This window comes from Natrix helvetica (assembly GCF_964273705.1).
Source record: "Natrix helvetica genome assembly, chromosome: Z".
Taxonomy (NCBI): domain Eukaryota; kingdom Metazoa; phylum Chordata; class Lepidosauria; order Squamata; family Natricidae; genus Natrix; species Natrix helvetica.
In genome coordinates, this window is record NC_138554.1 from 41,742,133 (window position 1) to 41,766,577 (window position 24,445).

At 40.7% G+C, this 24,445-nt stretch overlaps 1 protein-coding gene across 8 annotated transcripts in view; it reads left to right on the forward strand.

Moving 5' to 3' along the window:
• The window catches only part of TTLL6 (tubulin tyrosine ligase like 6), a 56,374-nt gene extending 36,502 nt beyond the window's left edge, over positions 1 to 19,872 (forward strand). For 7 of the 8 annotated variants that reach the window (XM_081971382.1, XM_081971377.1, XM_081971379.1 and 4 more), the window contains 5 exons: positions 3,158 to 3,311; positions 13,467 to 13,763; positions 15,742 to 16,105; positions 17,507 to 17,719; positions 19,143 to 19,872. In XM_081971382.1, the coding sequence (XP_081827508.1) occupies positions 3,158 to 3,311; positions 13,467 to 13,763; positions 15,742 to 16,105; positions 17,507 to 17,718 (1,027 nt within the window). In that variant the 3' untranslated portion in view covers position 17,719; positions 19,143 to 19,872. Of the gene's footprint in view, positions 1 to 3,157; positions 3,312 to 13,466; positions 13,764 to 15,741; positions 16,106 to 17,506; positions 17,735 to 19,142 lie in introns of all 8 variants that reach the window. The other variant, XM_081971378.1, reaches the window with a different exon arrangement.
• Positions 19,873 to 24,445: the final 4,573 nt, after the last annotated feature.

A 24,445-nucleotide genomic window follows, 5' to 3' on the forward strand; every position in this document is an offset into this window, starting at 1 on the left:
CCCCCCCCCTCCAAATCTTTAATATTGACTCAAATGCATTCAAGATAGTTCTCATCATTGTTGTGCTCTATTTCTGTGGAGATGTAGTTATTTCTTATATATAGTACAACCCCACCTCTTTTATTTGGTCTATTTCTTTTAAATAATTTAAATCCTTCTAGTTGTATGTTCCATTGTGGGTTTCATTCCCCAAGTTTCGATAATGACAACAATATCATATCTGCCCTCATTTCCTTGAATTTCTAATTCACCCTGTGTATTCCTCATACTCTGTGCATTGGTGTATAGACTTTTGACTCCATTTTGATTGACCCTGTGTTTACTGTCTACAGTACCCTGTGTTATGCCTGACTGCCCCTATTTTCTTGCCACTTGTATGATTCCATGTACATGGTATGGCACTCACTATTAAATGCTTGGTTTTGCTTGATAGCAGGAGTGATAATCTTACGCGCAGAAACATCTATGTTACATGCACTGATAACCCTATGAATTTTAGATTGCTGGGGACAGAAACGTTGTGTATCAATTAATTCTCTGTCCCCGCTGTTCAGTTTAAATGTTTATCCAGAAAATTTGTGAATTTAATGCCAAGTAACTCAGTCCCTTGCATGAGTACCTCTTGAAGTAATTCTGTGTATGTTGTTTTCTGTGTGGGTGCGCACGCGCAATATGTCTTTCTGGTGGTTTGCTGTCTAGGCACATCAGGTTAGCTTTTGAAGTCATTTCTAATGACACAACTCTGCAAGGATGTGCATTCAGAAAATCTGTTTTCTCTGTGCTTATTACTTCATCTCTTGCCAATCAGCCTATGAAGAACTAGAGTATCTTCCTCCTCTTAACGAACTCTCTCCTGCTGGATAGTGTTACAGAGGAGAGGAAATGGGCTAATAAATGGAGAAATCTCAGATTCTAAGAACATCTCTAAACTTCAAACTAGCATTGCTTTTACTTGATTACATTACAGTTGACTGACCTCATTAAATTCTTCACTGTCCCTTTAAATACTTCAATAAAATTATTTGTATCCGGCTTTTCAGGATAACGATCATAAACTGTCTTACAGAAAGCCAGTTTGGTGTAATGGTTAAGGCATCAGGCTAGAAACTGGGAGAGTGTGAGCTCTGGTCCTAACTTAGACATGCACCAAGGCTTAGATGATCTTGGGCCATTCCTTTTCTCTCAGCCCTAAAAATGAGGCAATAAAAAACCTTATCAAGAAAACTGGAGGCACTTGTCCATACAGTCTCCAAGAAATGACACGATGGGGAAAATGTCCTACAAGCAATTTAAACAAATGTAAACGAAATTTCATAGCAGGTGCTGAAATATTGACAGGACTATTGGTAGCTATGGACCAGATAGGAGGGAAGGGGGAGTCCAACTGAGCTGACCATCTCCCCACTGTTTTCAGGGATGCCCATTGGGCAGTTGACAGTAATGAACTGAAAAAAGGAAAAGGACATCTTTAATTAATATAATCATGTTTGCTTATCTTCCTTTTTCTCTTATTTTGTATACTAGACCAGAATAAAATTTATGTACAAAGTCAACAAGCATATAATGATATCTATCATCTAAATCATATATTACTTTATTATTATTATTGATATTGAGGGAGTGCAATGGCTCAACTGTTAAAGATACTGAGCTTGTCAGCTGGAAACATGACAGTCCGGGTTCAAGGCCCAAGCATTGCCTGATGGGGTGAGCTCCTATTTTTGCTCCGGCTCCTGCCAATCTAGTAGTTTGAAAGCATGCAAGTGCAGGTAGATAAATTGATACCACTTTGGTAGGAAGGTAACAGCATTCCATTTAGCAAAGTATATACTCATGCTGGCCACATGACCACAGAAGCATCTTCAACATCATTGGCTCCCTCAGTTAAGAAACAGAGATGAGAACCAGCACCTAGGGTTGGCTATGACTGGACAGGGGAAACCTTTAACTTTACCTATTATTGAAATAGGTTCCCCCCCCCCCTCGTTTATAGCTATACAGGTAGTCCTTGAGTTATGACCACAATTGAGCCCAAAATTTATGTTGCTAAGTGAAACATTTGTTAAGTGAGTTTGCCCCATTTTACAACTTTTCTTTTCGTTGCTAAGTGAATTGTTGCATTTGTTAGTAACATGGTTGCTAAGTGAATCTGGATTCCCCATTGACTTTACTTGTCAAACGTTCGCAAAAATGTGATCACATGATTCCAGGATACCGCAACTGTCATAAATATGAGTCAGTTGCAGAACATCTAAATTTTGATCATGTGTTCATGGGAATGCTGCAATGGCCGTAAGTGTGAAAAATGATCATAAGTCACTTTTTTCAGTGCCGCTGTAACTTTGAGTACTCACTAAATGAACTGTTGTAAGTTTAGGACTTTCTGTATAATTTAAGGTGGCTACAATACCTAGTATTCCTGCCTCCTGTTATCCCACAACAACAACCCTGTGAGATGGGATGAGAAAGAATGACTGGTCCAAAATCAACCCAGCTGGTTTTCATGCTTAAGGTGGGATTAGAATTCACAGTCTTCTGCATTCTAGGCCAGCACCTTCATCACTATACCAAACTGGTCTCTTACTGCCTCTAAGATATATCATGCACTACTAAACAAAAATCACAACTGCAAACTGATTCTGTTTCTGTTGCCTTCCAGCTTTTATCTTTGTGTCTTCCAGACCAAGGCATATGTACTGCTCTGCAAATGTTTTCTCTTGGTGCATAAAGTCTGATGATAAAGGACAGCATATTCTACATATACTTTATTCAATATATCCTGACATGTTAAAAATCAGTCTAAGTGAGGTTGAGAGCTGCTTCAAGTTAAAGTCACAGATCCATTTGCCTTCTTGCCAATCATTCTAACTGCTTGAATTTCTAACTTTGCCTGCTTATTTTACAAACCATTTATAATACATTACCTGATTTCTTGCAAAGTATTTGCAAATATTTACCCAACATCGGATTAATAAAGGAAATCTGCTGATCTCTGATAATAGGCTTATCCTGATTCTGAGCACCGTGGCCTGTTTTGGATGTTTGAAAAGCCACTAGTAGACGGATTAATTATCATAAATTGACAGTCAACAGTGTTTGGCATTGAGCCTCCCTAGAATAATTGTTATATAACATTTTGATTAATTGATATAAATAGGCATCAGCTGCAGGAACTGCGTCTCAAACAAGAACAAAAACTTACATTGAAAGAAAAGAAGACTGAATTCCCAGGAGAGTCCAGTGGAGAAAAAACGAAGATTCCTAGGCCAAAGACGGTAAATAGATCAACTATACTGCCAGACTCTGCCCAGGTACGAATAATAGAGAAACATTTTAGCTGATTTTTTTTTTTTTTTTTGCACAGGAATCTCTGGTAAGTGAGAAAGCAAAAAGGCTTTAATTCTGTGATTTAATGTTTAATAAACAAATTTTGTTCTTCAGTGGTCAAGCCAACATTTATGAGGATGGCTGTGGTAATGGCAGCAGTGGCATGTAGTCCAACACTATATCTTACACTCTGCATAGTGACATTTGTTATTTCCAATCCATAGTATTCTATCTTTTCTTTTGAAGTAGAGGCCTTACTTCAATCTGTACTTTATTAGGCTTAAGGCCGTGTTGGCAAACCTATGTCACGCAGAGCCATATTTGCCGGAATGCCAGCCCTCATTTCCCAAACTTTTGTTTAGGCCGTTGGGCCATTTTTCGCTCTCTCCAAGCTTTAGGAAAACCTCTGGAGCCTAGAGAGGGTGAAAAATAGGCCCAATGGGTCAGGAACAAACTTCAGGTTGGCTCATTGGGCCTGTTTTTTGGCCTCCCCAGGCTCCAGAGGTTTTCCTAAAACCTTTTTCGCCCTCCCCAGGCTTCAGGAAAACCTCCTAGGCCTGCGGAGGGCAAAAATCTCCTCCCCCCCCCCGGTGCAGGGATCGCTCATGCATGTGCACATGGGTCACTCGGGCATGTGCAGGTGGGTGAGCAAGTGTGCATGACAGCATGCGTGCACACAGTTTTGGCACATCTTTAGAAAAAGGTTAGCCATCACTGGTCTAAGGCCTCTTCATAACTTCCATTACTTTGCTCCTCATCTTTACCATCAATCACCTGTCCTTCATTTTCATCATAAGAGATAATTACTTCATTTGAAAGTATTGAAATATCTGGAATACTTCTCTAGTTACATTCAACAAGCCTTTGTCTCTCATCATCTTGCCGCTTTTTCCTTTTGACTAGTCATTTCAGCTTGGGCGCATCTGGAAAACCAATGTGGTACAATCCAAAAGAACCAGCCTTATCTCTTTTAACAAACAGCAAGTTCCTTCCTTTTAACAGAAGCAAGATCCTTCAATAGCATCTTCGTCCTCTTAGGGCAGCCAGCAGGACAGCCGAATTCAACACACAGAACAATTTGATACTTGCAATTGAGGGTATCAAACAATTTGTCAAGTTTCACATTGAAAGTCTCTTTGATATCTAGCTTTCCTAAACCAAGAGATATGTTTTGGCTTGATACTAGCTCTCTTGTTCAAGATTGTCATTTGTGAATTTACAATAAGGTTGACAAAAGAACTATTTGCTTATTCCCACTTTTGAACCACTTTTGGATATATGTCTCCTGCAAAATTGGCTGTTGGGTAATTTCTAGCACAGGGGTGGCGAACACGCGGCTCGCGAGCCGCATGCGGCTCCCGGCCAAAATAAATGAGGCTCTTTGCCTCTTGTCATTATTTAGTATACTGTGGCTCGGATCGCGCGCTCCCTTTCGGAAGCTGGGGAGGTCCTTTGCAGGCAGCTAGAACGGGCCGCCTGCAAAGGACTTCCCCAGACTTGCTTTGAGGAGCACGGGGCGACTGAGGCTAGTTGTGAAGCCCCAAAGCCCCCACCGCCACCGGAAGAACTGCTGCCACCTCCTCCTCATCCTCCTCTAACAGGCAGCACTGCCGGATTTGCCGCCCGGCGCTGCGGCTAAGATGAAGCCGCCAAATCTCCAGCCGGCATCTCCGCACGTGGCAGCGGCGCCACCCCTCCGCTCGGAGCAGCTGAGCTCAGTCAGCGCTGGGTTACCCCTGCCCCCTCCTCCTCCTCCGCCGTGCTTTTGAGGAGCCAATAGGAAGGCGGGGGGGGGAGCAGGGGAAAAAAAGCCTCATGGCTCGTCAAAAGCACGGAGGAGGGGGAGGGGGCAGAGGTAACCCAGCGCTGAGCTCAGGAGCAAATCTGGTGATTCTGTTGGAGGAGGAGGAGGAGGTAGCAGCAGTTATTCTGGTGGCAACTCGTACTCGTCGGCATCTTCAGCAGAAGCCCTGCCCACAATGAAGAAAGCAAAGATGGAGCAGATCCACGCAGATGACGTCGCTGCAACATGACTGGAGGAGGAATTCTGGGAGTTGAAGTCCACAAGTGTTAAAGCTGTCAGGTTTGAAGACCCCTGGGGGTTTTTTTCCCTAAAGGGTTAGGGGTGCAAGGGTCTTGTAACTTGACAGCTTTAAGAGTTGCGTGCTTCAAATGCCAGAGTTTCTGAGCCAACATTTTGGTTGCTAAGCAGGAGCGTTGTTAAGTGATACTGATATTATATAACACTTTGAATTAAGCGGGTACCTTGAAGAAACATAACTTTGAGTTTCAAATAATACTGATTTCGTTGTTGTCTTAGGTGACATCTGTGAAAAAAATTCGGGTGGTCAGGCATGAAAATGTGCCGCTCAAACACTATACTTTTCTGCTCACATTGAAAAAAAATTAGAGGGAACATTGCTTCCGGGTCTGTTTTGGCAGGTCACTGCGTGGTGTGGCTCTCTGACTCTCACAGTTTAAAATTTTGGCTCTTTTTGTTGAACTTGTTCGCCACCCCTGTTCTAGCATATCACTGTTTTGTTCTCTTAATAGTAACCCATATTTGAGAATGTCTGGCAGTGTTGGGAGTTCTAGTGGCAACAAGTCTCTGCCAGCCTCAATTAGGTTGCTCTTATGAGTGAATGTTCCCAGTCTTCTTCTCTTTTAAAAAGCCATTACAGATCAGTTATCACACTCACAGGAAAAGAAGTCAGCAGTATTAACATTCTCAGAGGTTTGCAGAGTGCAAAGACTTCACTTTCGGAAAGGTACCTACCTACTCACTCTCTCTCCCTACCTATCTACTGTATTTCTCTCTCTCTCTCTCTCTCTCTCTCTCTCTCTCTCTCTCTCTCTCTCTCTCTCTCTCTGCCTCTACCTACCTACACACTCACTCTCTCCCTCCCTCCCTACTGTATTTCTCTATATCTATCTATCTATTTCTCTCTCTCTCTCTATCCCTTTAACTACCTAATTACTCTCTCTCTCCCTCCCTACCACCTACTGTATTTCTCTCTCTTTCTCTCCTTCTCTACCCCTCTATCTACCTACCTACTTTAAAAAAAATTTGCCCCTTCAAAATCTTGGTGCGTCTTATACTCCAGTGCATCTTATACTCCGAAAAATACGGTACATTTTATACAGTACACAGATATTTTTGTCTGTTTCAGCATTCATTTTTGCAACATACCATAAGGATTTGTACATCTTAAAAATTCTCCATCTATTTATCCATCTTTCCCAAACATTCTACCAAAATATATAGATTCAGCTACTTGCTCTAATTTTTCTGCATTTATTTATTATTTGAAATAATTCACTTTTCTCTGGGAAACATAACTATCTTGATGTTTGATAACAGTAATTTTCAAATTCATGATTGTCATGTTGGTTCTCAATCCACAATTGTACATTTAAGATTTAAAAATACCATATTTTTCAGAGTATAAGACGCACCGGAGTATAAGATGTACCAAGATTTTGAAGAGGCAAATTTTTTAAAAAAGTTTTTGCACTCTGCACACCTCCCCAAAACGGCCCATTTTTTGCCAAAAAAAGGGCACGCATAGCCCTTAGGACCACTTTACTTGCTGTTTTTGTTGTATGTTAAGATTGGTTCTATGCCAATTCTTTCTCTTACGATCTCATTTCTGATTTTATCTCTTCTGGTTGCTTTAGCAACTTTCTTCAAACATCTCATTTCCGTGATGACTGTCATTCATTTTTGTTTTATTGTAAATGCTAATATTTGGCACTGGTAACATAGGAGATGAATATGTTTGTATGAGATGCTTCTTTGTATTGATCTGTATTGTCTTAGGTTGTAGGAGTGGAGCTAGCTGTCCTAGTATTTGGTTTGCCTTACTACAGTGTATGTTAATCTTACAAAGGTCCATTTTACCATCTTCGCTAAATGTTGTTCCTAGATATTTGAACTTTGATACTTGTTTTATGCTTGTTCCCTCTGCTACATAATTTAAGGTATGTTTACATGGCACAGAACCAGATTATTTGAGGGACTACCTCTTTTCAGTCCTATCTACCCATCCCATTGGATTTGGTGGGAGGGGCAGGTTCCAGATCCCATCACTCAGAGCTGTTGATTGGTGGTACCAGAGAAGAGACTTTTGTCAAAAAAAAGGGCATGCATAGCCCTTAAGAGGTTTATAAAGTGCTCCTGGGGGCTGGAGGGGGGCAAAAACAAGCATAAAAACAAGCATAAAAAGGTCCGTTTTTTGTCAAAAAAAGAGCATGCATAGCCCTTAGGAGGCTTATAGAGTGCTCCTGGGGGAGGGGGGGGGGCAAAAACAAGAAAAAATGGCCCATTTTTTGCTCATTTTTGCCCTCCCCAGCCCCCAGGAGCACTTTGCAGACCTCTTAAAGGCTATGCACGGCCATTTTGGTGAAGGGGGCAGGGCTTCAGGAGGCCAAAAATGCTGTATTCAGTGTATAAGATGCACCCAGATTTTCACCCTCTTTTTTGAGGGAAAAAGGTGCGTTTTATACTCTGAAAAATACAGTCGTTTTTTATCTCTATAAACATTGTAAAATATGTTTTCTCATCTTCCCTTTTTTGCAGCAATGTTTTAATATTATTATTTTTCTCTCATCTAAGATCTTTTTCAGTTGATAATTATATCATCTGTTTTTTCCCCTCCTTCCAATTAGCATTTCTCCACACAGCTTTTATGGTTCTGCATAAAATAATTATTAAGGTAAATACTTATCTTTAAACAACATGCTGTATTTGAAGTATAGCAGATACTCGTAAAACATCTCTATTCTCCTTCATTCTGGAGTCCCTGAATGGCCCAGTTGCATTTTGTACATATTATAGAAATCACATTTAAGCTCCACGAATTTCAGCTGAAGAGAAGCATAACTTGGTTTTTTTTGCTAGGATCATTTTTCTTCTTCTTTACTTCCTCTTTTTCCACTTTGGATGTTGAAGGAGATACAAAGTTCTGGTTCTTGCTCTTCTGGCGGCCTCAACTATTGTAATTTGATGCTATTATAATGTCTTTGATGTTGCCCCTCTATGTTCTTTCGGATCTGCCTCGGGTTCTTTGACCTCCCCTTTTTTGAATATGCCTGGGTACAGTATGGAATCCCAGGACGTCCACTCCAGGTGAACAAACCACTTTATTTGCTGTTTTTGTTGTACATTAAGATTGGTTCTATGCCAATTCTTTCTCTTACCGTCTCATTTCTGATTTTATCTCTTCTGGTTGCTTTAGCAACTTTCTTCAAACATCTCATTTCCGTGATGACTGTCATTCATTTTTGCTTTATTGTAAATGCTAATATTTGGCACTGGTAACATAGGAGATGAAAATGTTTGCATGAGATGCTTCTTTGTATCAGTAACATGCAGTCAGAGGAGGCAGGGGAGGCACAGCCTCAACTCTGTCATCATGAAAAGAAAAAAAAATGTAAAAGGAAAAAGGCAAGAGCTGAGGTCAGGCTGAGCTAATTGCTACCTCACCGTGGATGACTCTGCTTAACTGTTTAAAAAAGCCTCTAAAAAAAGCTCCCTCTACTATGAGGCAGGAGAACTGCATGCCTCATCTAGTCTGACTTTAGGCGTTTTATGATCACTCGAGCGGAGTTAAGCAAGGGTTAAAAGCCTAAAAATTCCTGACATAGGTGAGGCACGCAGTTCTCCTGCCTCATAGTAGAGGGCGCTCATTTGGCCGAGGCAAGATCAGAGTTGAAATCCTCTCTGAAAGTTTCTGTGGTTTCTACCTGATTAAAAAGTGTAAGTTCCCCCTTCCCCCTAAAATCAGTCACATTGTCCAATCAAGTTGCCTGGTTACTTTACCCCTCCTTTCTCCAGCCCCTGTTGGAATGTCCTTGGTTCCCAGAGGAAACTATTTTGTTTTGGCTACAAAAGCCCACCTAACTGTGTTCCCCCTCCCTATCCATGCTACACATTGTGGCAACCCTGAAGCTTCCAAAATGGCCCCAGCCAGATTTGCTTCAGAGTTGATACTTTTATAGCCTCAGTTAACGTCAATGACTGAGGAGATGGTTTATTGAATAACTGTTTATTAACACCAACTAATGTAAAACAGAACAGAACAAGCCCCGTCTGACAGCTATTTATATGGGAGCTGTCAGACAGGGAACCAATGAGGGGGCTGCATTTGTCCCGCCAGCCGGCGGGCACCTCTCGACCAATCAGGGCTTCTCCTGTGTCCCCGTGCCTTCGCAGGACACAACAAATACCTACCTCAAGAAACTCTTGAAGCAGTTTGCTTTTCCAAAGGAACTTTTACTGAGAGGTAGTGATTGCAGAAAAGCAGGAATGCATAGTTAGTAGGCCAATGAAATGCTGCAAAGGTGTTTTGAAAAACTCCAAGACATGATGATGAGAAGAGGTTGTCTTCGGGGTTTTGGGACCTTGAACACCAGGTTGGAATCAGCTGAGAAAGTGCAGATGGGTTGATATTCCTCCTCCACAAGCTCCCAAGCAGTTGCAGCAAAAGTGAAACATCCATCCTGTGAAACATCATCTCCCCAGGGATCAGATTGGCTGTTAGCCATACAAAAGACCCTAAAAACACGGTTTAACCAATAGGTGTGGGTACTCATGAATGTGATAGAGCCCTGCACAGTGGTTTTATTGAATATGATTGGTAGATGTGATTACTTCAGCTGTGAACTATATGCATTTTATTATGTTTTTGTATTATTTTATATTATATTTTTATATTGTCTGGTTGTTCTACACTATCTTAATTACCATATTTTTCAGAGTATAAGACGCACCTTTTTTCCTCAAAAAAAAGAGGCTGAAAATCTGGGTGCGTCTGATACATAGAATACGCATTTTTTGCTTCCTGAAGCCCCACCCCTTCACCAAAATGGCTGTGCTTACCCTTATGGAGGCTTTCAGAGAGCTCCTGGGGGCTGGGGAGGGCACCCCCAGCAGCCCTCTATAAGCCTCCATAAGGCTATGCATGCAATTTTTTTTGACAAAAAACATGCCCGTTTTCGCAAAAAACAGGCCGTTTTTTTGCTCGTTTTTGGCCTCCCCGTCCTCCCAGGAGCATTCTGCAATCCCCCCCCCAGGCTATTCATGCCTTTTTTGGGGGGGGAATGGGCCCGTTTTCGTGAAAAACGGGCCGTTTTGGGGAGGTTTGCAGAGTGCAAAAACTTTTTTTCCTTTTGGAAAGTTCTTTGATTGATGAGAATTACATTGATCAAGTGCTGTGCCAGCAGAAACATCTAGCTCAAAATTCATGCTGGTTCTTTCATTCACTGTAGTAGCATGCAGTTCTCATTAGTATATGAATTCCTATTTTCATGTGCACCCATAGGACTCTAAATGATATTAGCTAATACCTTACTGACATATATGTTATCCTTTTCATTGATGATTAGCCTTTTGTTTTCTCCTCTATGTATGTATACATTAATTTCACTCTAAAATATCAGACCTAATTCATTGTCATCTTTAATGCAACTTTCCCCTTTCTTTTAATTTTGCAAAATGTAATATATTTGTTTCATATTTCATTTCTGTTCTTTACATTACATTATATTACAGTTCCCCAAAGTTACAATTAGCCATACATCCTATCACCAGTATTGTCTAAAAATATTGACCTCTGACATCAGGCATAACTTTGATCTGTTATGGTTTTTATCTGGCACTGTATATTTTAGCAAGATGGAGAAAAAGTCATGGCAATCAACATATAGCATCTCTATATGTAAGGACATTTTCCAGATATTACTTTGAACATTTTGCCATTGGGTTTGTATCAGAGATGGGTTGCTTCCAGGTCGGCCATCTGAACTAGTAGTGGTAAAACAAAGCAAAAATACATTGCAATTTTTCCATATAAAGCCTTTCTTCCTGTAGCAGTATTTACCAGGTAGACATGTTATAATCATGAGCTACAAAATGGTTCTGCAGCAACTGTTAGAACGCATATCATCATTGTTTTGAAACAGCCCATAAGTTTGGAATGCTCAAAATAGCTGTTTCATGACAGAATATTAAGGTATATGATTAGTGGTATCCAGGGACGTGCGGTCAGGGGAGGCAGGGGAGGCAGAGCCTCACCGCTCATCATGAAAAGAAAAAAAAAGGGAAAAGGGAAAAGGCACACGTGGTCTGATTCCCTGCCTTCCTGAGTCAACATGAAGGGGACCACGGATGCTCCGCCGGCTTGCGCTCCGCGGTCCCGCGGCTTGCGCTCCACGGTCCCGCAGCTCGCACTCCGCGGTCCCCTTCATGTTGATTCAGGAAGGCGGGGAATGGGACCACGTGTGCCGGAGGCTGAGGCTGCCTCAGCCTCCTGCACACGTGGTCCCATTCACCGCCTTCCTGATGATGTCACCAGTCTCATCAGCCATAAACCTCACCGCACGTCACTGGTGGTATCAGCCTTTGTTCCGCTGAGGAGATAACCCAATCTGACAGGAAATAAACAAAATAAACAGGTTTAATGATTAATAACTCAATTGGGAAATCAGAACAAAGCATCTTTTAAATTTACCCATTAAAATGCAAGTAATGAGCACTGGAAAATATGGATTACTGATTTATTGTAATTTTTTTATCTTTTTACTCCAAAAAGTAGCTGGGTAGGAGAACCTTAATCTCTTTACTATACACTGATGTTAAGGGAATGATTCCAGATGAGATAGCACTTAAAAGATAAGTGATACCAGTAAGAATACTAAGCTATATTCCAGGGGCAAGAGGTGAGGCCACAGTAGGAGGACCCAAAATACTACCCTATAGGCTTGCAGAAGAGTTTCATAAGAACATAAATGGTTTTGAACATAAATTATACAATCTGTAATCAAAAATTATATGATCTCCATAGCTTCCACACCTTCTTGAGCTTTTATATTAGTGCCTTCTAGACATAAAATAAATAAATTATAATAGCATTAATAAAATTAATAAAATAATAATAGCATTAAAATTAGATGTGGTAAATGTTCTATCTGCGGTATATTAGGGTTTAGGGTATGCTTATTCTATTTTAACCTGTTCTCTACTTGACCTCTTTTGTTTGAATGCAATCTAGCCAATGCATAACAGGGATGAAGTTCATTATATATTTTAAAGATTAAGATAATCAGGGAAACAATGAGATTCTCTGACATATTTTAACAAGAAGGGAAAGCTGTGTGTAGAAAAGCTGCTTTGAAAGTAGGTTGAGATATTGGAAAGGAGATTGAGAGCAAGAGCGAGAAAAGCAGTTTGTAGCTGAAGGCTAAGTACGTAAAGCTTTCCCTTCTATCAGTTAAATCTTCTGAACAACTATTGGGGTTTTTTCCTGCAAGAATGAGCAAAAGTGGGTCATCAACATGGACATGCGCGGCACGCACATGCGTCTTAGTGCCTCTGCGAGCCTCCATGACACTGCAGCTGCTCAGCGGAGCATCATGCAGGCGCTGTATGCACCGTGCGCGGAAGCGCCGAAGACTTAAAAGAGCAGTAAGGAGCTCAGGCGGGCGGGCCCCTGGGAGCACTGTACCAGAATGGTATCTGGTCCTCCAGGCAGGCTCTGGTACGCCTGTACCGGGGCATACTGCCTGCAACCCACCACTGCTCCAGATGTGCCTGAATCTGTACCATTGTATCATGTCCATCAATCTGTACCATTGACCAGATTATCTAGAGTGAAGCTTCAACAAATAAAATTAGGGTTTTCACTACTTTTGATTCTTATACTGACCTGATGAGTGTATGGAATTGAACTTGGAATTGAAGATAGATTTTTTTTAAGCAATGAAGAAATAGCTTAAATGCATGTGACAAACATATACAAAAAAGATTTTTCAGCCTCCAAATCTAATTAAAGTTATATACCAAGCTTTTTAAAAATAATAATGTTCAAGCTTTGTTTTTTACAGTAATGAGAACAGAGTGTAAGCAGACAATTGCATCTTTGCAATTTACTCAGCACTTAAGTCATAATATTTTTGAAAAGTTACAATTTTATGAGTTTTTGATGTTGTTTTAATGTATATAGTATGCATATTGTCAAAGTCAATGAAATTCAACCTAACCTAAGCCGGATTGATCTATATACATACATTGCTCTGAATTCACTGACCATCATTATCATAATTTAATATTGTTTGGGGCTGATTTTTCCCTTTTTACACAGACTCAGCTTTGTTCAGAATCGGAACCTGGGACTGTTCTCCTTCTTGAACATTTTCTGGATAAACAAGAGCCCAAGAAAGAAGTGATCTGTGAATTTTCAAGTATTTCCCCACATAACAGCCCTGAAACAGATAACCCAGAGCCTTCTGCAAAGCATCCAGTGAGGCCTTACAGCTCTGTGCCTGATTTGACCTGGCAGAATTCATCCAGCACTGCAGAACAATTTAATTCCAGGCCAGAACCGTGGAATACCACTAATATTCGCCATTCTGCAACCAATATGAACATTGGAACAAAAGTAAGTAACAAAGCCACAGGCTTTTCAGCATTATTGCAGCACTGTTTCTGAGCTCACAACACCATACCAGGCAACACACACAGAGCAAGCTTTTAAACCAAAAATTGTTCAGGATATTTTTCTTGTCTTGACTTCATGTTTTGAAAGCAATAAAGGTTGGAAATCAAATATAAGGGGACTATACAAATTTCATTTTGGTTCTAGGCTGTCTGTTTTTTGTTAATTCTACCTACAGGAATGAATGAATATTAAATATTTAGTAGAATTGGGAAGGTTACTGTAATTTAATTACTGAGATAAAAGCTTAGTCTAGTCCAGTGGTCGGCAAGCCGCGGCTCGCGAGCCACATGCGGCTCTTTACACATTTTAATGCGGCTCTTCTGTGTGCCGGGCGCCCGCTCCCCTCCCTCCTCTCGGGCACTTCAAAACAAGCGCCCCTTTCCCTTTTTTCTTTTCGACCCACAATGATTAGGGAGGATCCTGAAGTCGGGCGGGGACGAGAAGCGAGGAGGCAGAAAAAGAAACGGAGGCTAAGGAGCTTCCCCCCCGCCCCCTCCCAGCAAAAATCTAACCGGGGAGCTGGGCGGACAGTAGCAAATTAGCCGATCACGCCGCATGATCGGTTAATTTGCTACTGCCCACGCGGCGTGATCGGCTAATTTGCTACTGCCCGCCCGGCTCCCTGGTTAGATTTTTGCTGGGAGGGGGCGGGGGGGAAGCTCCTTGGCCTCCGTCTCTTTTTCTCCCTCCTCGCTTCTTGGGGCTCCACCAATGGGGGAGCAAGGCCCGCCCAGCGCCAGGCTTTGGGCTAACACAGAGGACTACAAAGTTGGCTGTTTTAAGACTGGTGGACTTCAATTCTCAGAATTCTGGGAGTTGAAGTCCACCAGTCTTAAGAGCCAATTTTGCAGATCCCTGGGCTAATATGATTGATGCCCTTGGTGGACTTCAATTCTCAGAATTCTGGGAGTTGAAGTCTTGCATACTTCAATGCCAGAGTTCCTGAGCCAACATGACTGGAGGAGGAATTCTGGGAGTTGAAGTCCACAAGTCTTAAAGCTGTCAGGTTTGAAGACCCTGGAGTTTTTTTTTCTAAAGGGTTAGGGGTGCAAGGGTCTTGCAACTTGATAGCTTTAAGACTTGCATGCTTCAATGCCAGAGTTCCTGAGCCAACAGGACTGGAGGAGGAATTCTGGGAGTTGAAGTCCACAAGTCTTAAAGCTGTCAGGTTTGAAGACCCCTTGGGTTTTTTTTCCTAAAGGGTTAGGGATGCAAGGATCTTGTAACTTGACAGCTTTAAGACTTGCGTGCTTCAAATGCCAGAGTTTATTGAAACTAAAAACAGTGTACCATCCTATGTATTTTCGGTTTTAAAAATGTGACTCTCAAAATAAATTTCAATCGTGGTTTTGGCGAGATTTGGCTCAGTTGAAAAAAAAGGTTGCCCACCACTGGTCTAGTCACATATGTTTAAGATAAACATGGGCAACTTATGGACCACATACAACTTTTAAGGATGGGATGCTGTTGCTTTGCATCTCTCCATCCATGATTGTACCATTAAGATTGATTGCCCCAAAGTTAGATTTTAATAATAATAATAATAATAATAATAATAATAATAATAATAATAATAATAATAATAATAATAATAATAATAATAATAATAAAAATAAAAAATAATGTATCAAGACTTCATTCCATTTGACATACTTATTTTATTTAAATACAACATGCATCCCAAGAGATGGGGGAAGTGCCAAAAATTTGGGGCTGATTCTGTGATGATGTGTCTTTTCTTTACTGTGACGTTATGTCCAAATATTTTGGAGAATCCACCTCCCAAAAAGTGTGCCCCCCCATCGGAAAAGACGTTGCCTATATTTATTTAGCACATTCTCTAGATCTCTTAACAGCTGGGTTATCAATGAGGTTATGAAGCAAATGTATCCCTGAGCATCCTTCTCTTTCTTACCAGCATCAACCACCAAATGGATTTACAAAAGCATGCAGTAAACAAAACCCGTGTCATCCTGACAAACATTTTCCAGCAACAAACCAATATCACGTGAGGAGCAAAACTGCAAAAGACAAGGGTGTCTGTGAAACTCCAGCTGTTAAAAATTTCCACCCATTTGGTGAATTGTCTTTCCAGTATGTTGGAGAAAAAGCAGTTCCATCACACTCAGCAATCAAGGCAATGAGAAAGAACTTTTCTGAGAATGGCAAGGGAAAAACATCTTTCTTTATTTCAGAATTTTTCAGCAAAAATTTTACAACAACTGAGAAGCAATTAAAACATCTCTGTCGACTCCAGTCTCAATACCCCATCAATCGAGCAAGTGAGAGCCATTTTCTTGGCTATTGTATTAATCAACTTTGGATCTGTAAAAAAAAGCGGGGAGGGGTTGATTTCATCATTTGTATGCTGATCCTAAAATAGAAGCTTTTTCTTGATCTTTGAGAATAATACTGATTAAATTGGAACTATCATTGTTATCAAAGATATCAAAGTTCTTCAGCAATATTACCTCTTCTAGTCCACAAGAAGGGATATGGCATAAGACAAATTCATACTGTGGGTTTTTTTGTTTGTTTGTAGAAGTCTTCTAAGAGAACAAACTTTACTTTTCCTGGTTTCAAGGCCCTAGAAATAGTTATCACTTGAGCAGTTGTGTTTTTGTCTCTTCTTATGATCATCAATTAATTCCTTATTAGGGATTGCTCAGATAAAATATAAAGCATATTGAGGCTTAGATTTTCAGGCTTCCTGTCCTTTGTCAGAAAAATAAATGTTACATTATTTAAAAAACCCAAGTGCAGTTTTTCCAGTTGCTTGCACACTATTTAGTGAATTGCTTAAATAAACTAAAAAATTAAAAAGACAATTAAGATTTTTGAAGTTTAAAGATATATTCAATTTCTGAAAGTCTAATATAGAATGTCTACAGGAGGACAAGATTTCCTGAGATTTGGGCGTGAGAAAACTGAAATTATGCAAATTCTGACAATGTCTTTGAGATTCAGCCATTTGTAATTTATTGTATTGTTGGGGATCTCATCATCATCACACAAAATCACAAGATGATGTGTGCTATCTGAAAAGATTATTGATAGCTGCTTTTAAAACATAATTGGGCAATTCATATGTTCTGGAATGGATAACAGCTTCCATCACTTTTCAATTTTCATGGCTCTGAGAGATGGATGGACAGACAGACTCTCACTGATAGGCAGCATATAAATTTAATAAATAAATAGATGATAAAAGCCATAGCATTGCATCTGGTAGCAGGTTTCGCATAGTTGCTCCAAATCTTTCTTATCACAGTGGTATTTGTGGGCAGAAGGGGAAGCTTGGCTTATAGGCTTGAGGTTTTTTTTTTTAATTTATTGTTTGCAGTGATATATATTCTCTTTTTCTTTGAAACAGGGCTGAGATTGAGGAGGCAAATCCAGTGCCAATCTTGCAGCTGACAGTAGGGAGGAAAGGGAAGGAGATAGATTAGTAATAATAACACTATATGATGTATTGATTCTTTCCCTAGCAGATGAATGATGAAGCATGCAGAACAGAGAGTTCACATGCTTTTACCGACCTTGCAATAGTAGTCCCACTTATCCCTTTGCCAGTTCATTCTTCTTGACACTTGCTTGAATCCAAAAAAAGTGGGGTTGGCATTCTGCTGGAGATGATCTATCACAACATATGCTTTTTCCCCCTTTTTCATAACGTTACACAGAAAGTGCTGCCCTCCCCAGAGAAATCGTAGGGGCCCGAAGTGGCAGAAGTGTTTCTGGTAGGAAGCCAGCAAAGTACTATAATATTCACTTCAGCCTGCAAAAGCCAACGATTCAGCAACACAGCTTGCAAGATTTACTAGTGATCTCACAGATGAACAGCCAGACCAGAAGACCTAATGACCCGAGAGTGAGAAGTAGTCCTTATTCTTAAGGTAAAGGAAGAGCAGGTAACAAGGATGGCTTCCTGGGAATCTGTGATGGAAATTTAACATTCCACATATTGGGAGGGACTGGAGGTTTAAGAAAAGAGGATCCCACTACAGACCAGAAGACCTAATGACCCGAGAGTGAGAAGTAGTCCTTATTCTTAAGGTAAAGGAAGACCAGGTAACAAGGATGGCTTCCTGGGAATCTATGATGGAAATTTATCATTCCACATATTGGGAGGGACTGGAGGTTTAAGAAAAGAGGATCTTTAGGCTTTGTCCCTGTTGCATTAATTTTAAAAAAGTATGCACTAGGGCAAGAAGATTGGAGTTAACATACCTTCACCTACTTAACAATGTTTATTTGTTTCTTCTATCCCCCATGCTAAAGAGGAAAGGCTCTTCCAGGCGTTATTAAACTACATCTTCCAGCATTTAATTATTAAGACAGCAGTAAATTCTAATCCAGAAGCATCTGGAGGGTCACAGGTCCCTGTCCTAGACAATAAACATTTTGTCCAGGTCTGACTTCATTGTCACTAATTTCAACAACTCTATACCATATATTTTAACATTTTCAGATACTAAAGAACTGAAACTTGTGGTTTTTTGACTACAGATAATCCTTGACCTACAACGAACCAAGTTTCTCAAGCTTACTTGAGAAAGGAGATTTACAATGTGGATCCAAAGTTCTAACAGGCAGGCTCCCACCAACTCCAGTGATGTGAGCACACTTCGGCCACTTGGCAAAATGGCCACATTTATTGCCATTTGCAGCATATGCAGTCCCATGTTTTACAAAAGTTTTGCTAAAAACCAACAGCCATAACAAACCATTGAGTTGCTTAACAACTGCCACAAAAAAGTTGTAAAATCAGGTCAGTCATATGAATAACTCATTTTACAATCACTATGACTTATGATGACCATAATGATTAGGCTCTATTACGGTCAAGGACTGTCTGTATTAAATTGAGATCATTAGCTTGATGAAGTATCTATGCCTTGGATTGTACTTTGGAAGAATTCTTTTATAATGCTAGAATTAAGGCTATTCTCAGGTTTTAACAATTAGGACAAGTAGACCTGAAATCAGATTAGATCTACATAATCAAATCCAAACAGCCACTGCATATTCAGAAAGTTTCCCAAGAGTACTAGTGCAAATTACCATAGTTATCACAAAGGTTAAGCTTAATTTTGTGAGTTTGTCAAACTTCAGGATGATGATGTTATCCATTCAGTCATGTTCAACACTTTACAGGTCTCTCCACATATTCCTGCTTCGACTACTACTTTGAGTTTTTCTATGCTCTGGATGGTGTCAACTTTGATGGTGCAAATTTCAAAACAGAGTATAAAGTAAATTTAATTAATAAATATGATATTTTAAAATACTTAAATATATAATTTCTTTTTCTTTCAGGGTCTAATGAATTCTTTGCAAGCACTGGATAGTGTTGGAGCCTAGAAGAAATGAGTTTCTATTAAAGAGAACCCAGAACTATTTGAACTATTCAACTATACATTTTCCAAGCATAATTCTATTGAAAGAAGCTTCCATTCAACTAATGAAATTTGAGCTATGAACGCATTTTTTTGGACTAAGTGGATCTTGAGATAGCAGAGTGTCCTGATTTTTCAGTTTCTTGAAGAAATATGTAATTATCTATAATTTTCTAAATGAAAAAGTCTTCTTCTGTACATTTTTAAGAAAATGAATGCTGCATTGAGTTTCAAATATAGAGATGTGATCTTTTGTACTACTACCAGTCATGTATTTCTGCACCTCTGCCTTACTCTATGTACTCAGACTGACTCCTAAGGACTGGACTTGATCTAACATATAAAAAATAAGCCTTGGACGTTTCGGTAGAAAACTGAAGTGTTGTTTAACTATTCCCCTCCAGTTATCTATTCATTCAAACATTTCCCCATTCTATTATTGTAGAAAACATACAGGACTCAACAGTATCTCATATTCTGCCTTCTGTTTTCTATTGCAGCTCCCAAAGCTGCTTTTCATTAAAAAAAAATCAGGGGAAAGAACTATGTGACAATTCATAGATCTAGAGTTTTTAAAATGGCAAAGATTCATATACAAAGGGATTTTATGTTTCTCAGTGAAATAAATCTTGAATCTGTATGATTTTGCATCATTTGCTATGGTGCTTGTGCTTTTTTTTCCAAATAAATTTATTTACTTTTAAACAATTTTATTAAAGATTACAAATAAAAGGAATAAAAACTACACAAACTACAAAAATTTAAGAATTAGAAAAGAAAAAAAGAAAATTGTGTGAAAACAAAACAAAAAAGTACCGTATTCCTTTATCTATCCATTTAAATAGTGTAATTTATTGCTATCTTTTAAATTATATATATATATATATATACACACTGTTCACCCAAATCTTATATTTTAACTAAAAACAAAATCCTCATCATTTGTTTCTTATCAACAAAAGCCCAATAAAGGATATCAGCTATGATTAATTATCTATCTTAACCTTGATCAAATTAGCCAACCCTATATTCCTGCCCTATACTTTTAACTACCTTAATTCTTCATTCCTTCAAATAAAGGCCCAGAGCTAATTTTTTTGTCATCTTTTTTGTCCTTTAAAAAAAATCTTCTAGAACTTTAATCGGCTGTAAAGTTCCCAAGAGATGACCTAATTAATTTATGATCCTCGAGATAGAGTTCAAACAAAAACCCTCATTTATTAGTATCAACATCTTACCATTACTTCTGTGGAGTCTAAACTGACTTTCGCTTAATTGCGTTTGAACTTTACACTCCAAACTCCCCCCTCCTGTCCTGCGTCATAAATCATATTCTCCAACTAGATTGTAGAAATAGGGACCAAGGTATGCATGGAATTCTTCTCCCTTCTAAAGTTGATAGTAGTAATGGAAATGCTTTAGATGTTGACATCCTTCCCCCCTCACTTCCTGAAAGTGATCTGAGTAAAACAAAGCAATTTGAGTGCAGGTGTATAACTTAGGGATGTGTCCCTCCCCCAGGCTTGCTTGGATTTTCTGCATGGAATTTTGCTATAAGGCGATCAGCCTGGATATTTCTACTTTTCACCCAAGATGCCTCTGATAAGGGGTAGCCCTTCCACTTGATAAAGTATTGGAGTTGTCTCCTGTGCCACCTTGAATTGAGGATTTGTTGAACTTCATAATTGGTTTAGCCCTCTATGACCATAGGGCCCGGGCGCTTCCGGGTAGCGGTCTCAGAGTGGATCCAATCACAGGCTTCAAGAAGCTACTATGAAACGCTGGGTGTATCTTCCCCAACAATCGAGGTAGTTTCAATTGCACTGTGACTGGGTTGATGATCTTAGCATTACTTCTGTGGAGCCTAAACTGACTTTGATAGTAACGCAGCAACAATATAGTCATTGAAAGGTTGATTGTATCATAGTTTTATAGTATTGGATAAAAGACAAAACCCTTCATTAAGGATCTAAATAAGTACAGACTTGTTGCTCTGACACCCATAGTTATGAAAACCTTTGAAAGATTAGTGCTGGCCCACCTGAAAACCTTCACGCATCTGCTGTTAGACCTCTTGCAATTTGCCTAACGAGCAAATAGATCAACAGATGATGCTGTTAATATGGCTCTCCACTACATCTTACAACATCTTGAATCTCAAAGGTCCTATTCAAGGGTCCTTTTTGTAGACTTCAGCTTGGGATTCAATACCATCATTCCAAATATTCTTCTCACTAAACTGATTCAGCTAGTTGTGCCTGACGACACTTTCTAACAGATAGGAAGCAGCAGGTGAAGCTGGGCAAAATCACATCAGATACCTGTTCAATTAGCATAGGGTCCGTCCATCCCCCCGGGTCTGTGCTCTGTCCATTTCTCTCTATATACCAACAACTGCATCTCAAAGGATCACCGAGTTAAACTACTGAAGTTTGCAGATGATACAACAGTGATTGGTCTCATTCAAGACAACAAACAATCTGCATACAGATAGGAAGCTGAACTAACCTGGTGGGACTGCTGGAACAATCTTGAACTGAACACCTTCAAAACTGTAGAGATGATAGTAGATTTTGGAAGGAAACCTCCTATTCTACCACCTCTTAAAATACAAAACAACACAGTATCAATGGTAGAGATCTACAAGTTTCTAGTTCTATAATATCTCAAGATTTAAAATGCACACAGCCACTCTGGTAGTTTCCACCAAAGTCCTCTGATCTGGCGGAAACAATACTCAAATGTGATTGGTCGAGAGGTCTCACAGCTTCCTATAAAAAGGCTGCTGCCAGACAGAGTCTTTGCTGGATTATACATAGTTGTCACTTAATAAAGAGCTGTTGTTGCTGAAGCCTGAGTCTTGCCTCTTTCATTCACCCTGCTTAACACCACCAAGACCACCAAGGCAAGAGACATGGAAGCCATGGCAGAAGCAAGCTTGGGCAGACAGCGACGCTACGTTCCAGACAACCATCGGACAAACAAGCACCCTGCAGAACAAGAAGCTGACAATTTCCATCCTCCTTGAGGAATCTACCTGCTCTATGGAGATCAACACCAGCTCATCACTGACCATCATGTCCTGGGCTATGCTGGAGAAAGCTGTCCCTAACTTAAGGAAGCACAAGCTGAGGTTTCCAGCGATTACCATGGAAACCGAATCCCGGTTCTGTGCCAAGGCACTTTCCGAGTGCAATTCAAGTCTTTTGATGGACTGCTTCCTGTGACTGGTCAGCGGAGCCCTGCAGAGCCTCCTAGGCTTAGACTGGTTCAAATCCCTGGACCTGGGGGTGACTGGTATCAATGCCGTTCATGATGACAGCACCAAAGAAACTACTTAAGGGGTTTGAGGACATCTTCGGCACCGGTCTAGGCAAGTATGTGGAGATCCCAATTTCTTTCAATTTGGACCCCAACTTAGTCCCCATTAGATTAAAGCCCTGGAGAGTCCCTTTCGCTATCCCCCCAAAAATTGACCTCAAACTAGACAAGTTAATTGGCCAGGGGACTCTGGAGCCAGTCAATCATGCATGCTGGGAGACCCCTGTAGTGACCCCGGTCAAGCCTGATGAGTCTGTCCTCATCTGTGTGGACTATAAATGCACCATCAATAAAGCCCTACAACAGAGTGCTTATCTGGTGCCCATTGTCCAGCATTTACTCCATTCCCTTGGTCTGGGAAAAGTATTTGCAAAATTAGATATGGTGCAGGCATACCAACAGTTGCCTGTAGATGGCACCACAGCAGAGGCCCAAACCATTGTAATGCATAGATCATTTAAATGCACCCAGCTACAATTCAGTGTTCGTATTGCCCCTGGACTGTTCCAAAGCATCATGAAACAGCTTTTGCAGGGGATATCAGAAGTTGTCCCCTATTTTGATGACATCTTGGTATCAGCTGCAAATAAGGAGCAACTTTTCAAAAGATTATGAACTGTTTTGAACAGAATTAGTGAGAAAGGCCTCCGTCTCAAAAGAGAAAAATGCCAAATTAATGTGCCAATGATTGAATTTCTGGGTTACCTGATCAATGTCTCTGGAATTCACCCAACAAACAAAAAGATCAAAGCAATCCAGTACGCCCCCACACCTCGCAATCAGACCAAGCTGCAGGCATTCCTTGGACTCCTTAACTTCTACAGTGTCTTTCTCAAACACTGTCACTGAGCCACTGCATTGGCTCCTCAGCAAGAAGGCAAAGTAGACCAGGGGCAGAGCTAAAGCTGCTGCATTTGCCACGTTGAAAAGACTGGTATCAGCTGACATATTCCTGGTCCGGTGCAACCAGACTCTCCCACTTGTACTGACTTGTGACGCCTCTCCGTTTGGCATTGGGGCAGTCTTCAGCCACCGCATGCACAATGGAACTGAGGCCCCATCACCTACTACTCGAGGACTCTGTCAGCTGCCGAGCGGAATTACAGCCAACTGCACTTTGAGGCTCTGGCGGCGGTAGCTGATGTGAAAAGGTTCCATGAGTATCTGTATGGTCTTGACTTTGAAATCATCATGGACCATAACCCGCTTTTGGGGCTCCTGGCTGGGGACCAGCCTACTCCGACATTGCTGTCACTGCAAATGACTCGTTGGACAATTTTCCTCGTGGCCTACAGCTACCGCCTTCTTCATCGGCTAGGTGCCACCTTGGGGCATGCTGACACCCTCAGCCGATGCCCTCTTCCTGAATTGGTTGCCGATCCAACCCCTGAGACTCCAGTTCTATTTACTGACTGTCTTGAGGCTGGCCCAGTTTCTTCTGGCAAGGTTGCCCGCTACTCAGCAAAAGACCAAATTCTTGTATAAGGGGCTGGTTGGGCTTGAATTTAAAATGTTTGTAGCTAAGAGGGATGAACTGTCTGCTATAAATGGTTGTTTACAGTGGGGGGACCGGTTCATTGTTCCAAAGAAACGGTGAGTTGCAGTATTAGAGGCCTTGCACATAGGGCATCCGGGAATTGTCCAGATGAAATCTTTGGCCAGGAGTTACATGTGGTGGCCTTACATGGATAGGGAGATTGAAGAGTGGGTGGCTACCTGCACACCATGCCAGGAGTACAGACCAGCTCCCCCAGAGGTGCCCGCTAAGGAATAGGAATGGCCTCAGTCACCCTGATCAAGGGTGCACATTGACTTTGCTGGCCCTGTTCACGGCCAAGCCTTCATGGTAGTTGTGGACACCTACTCAAAATGGTTAGGAAAGTCCTCATTACCGCTACCATG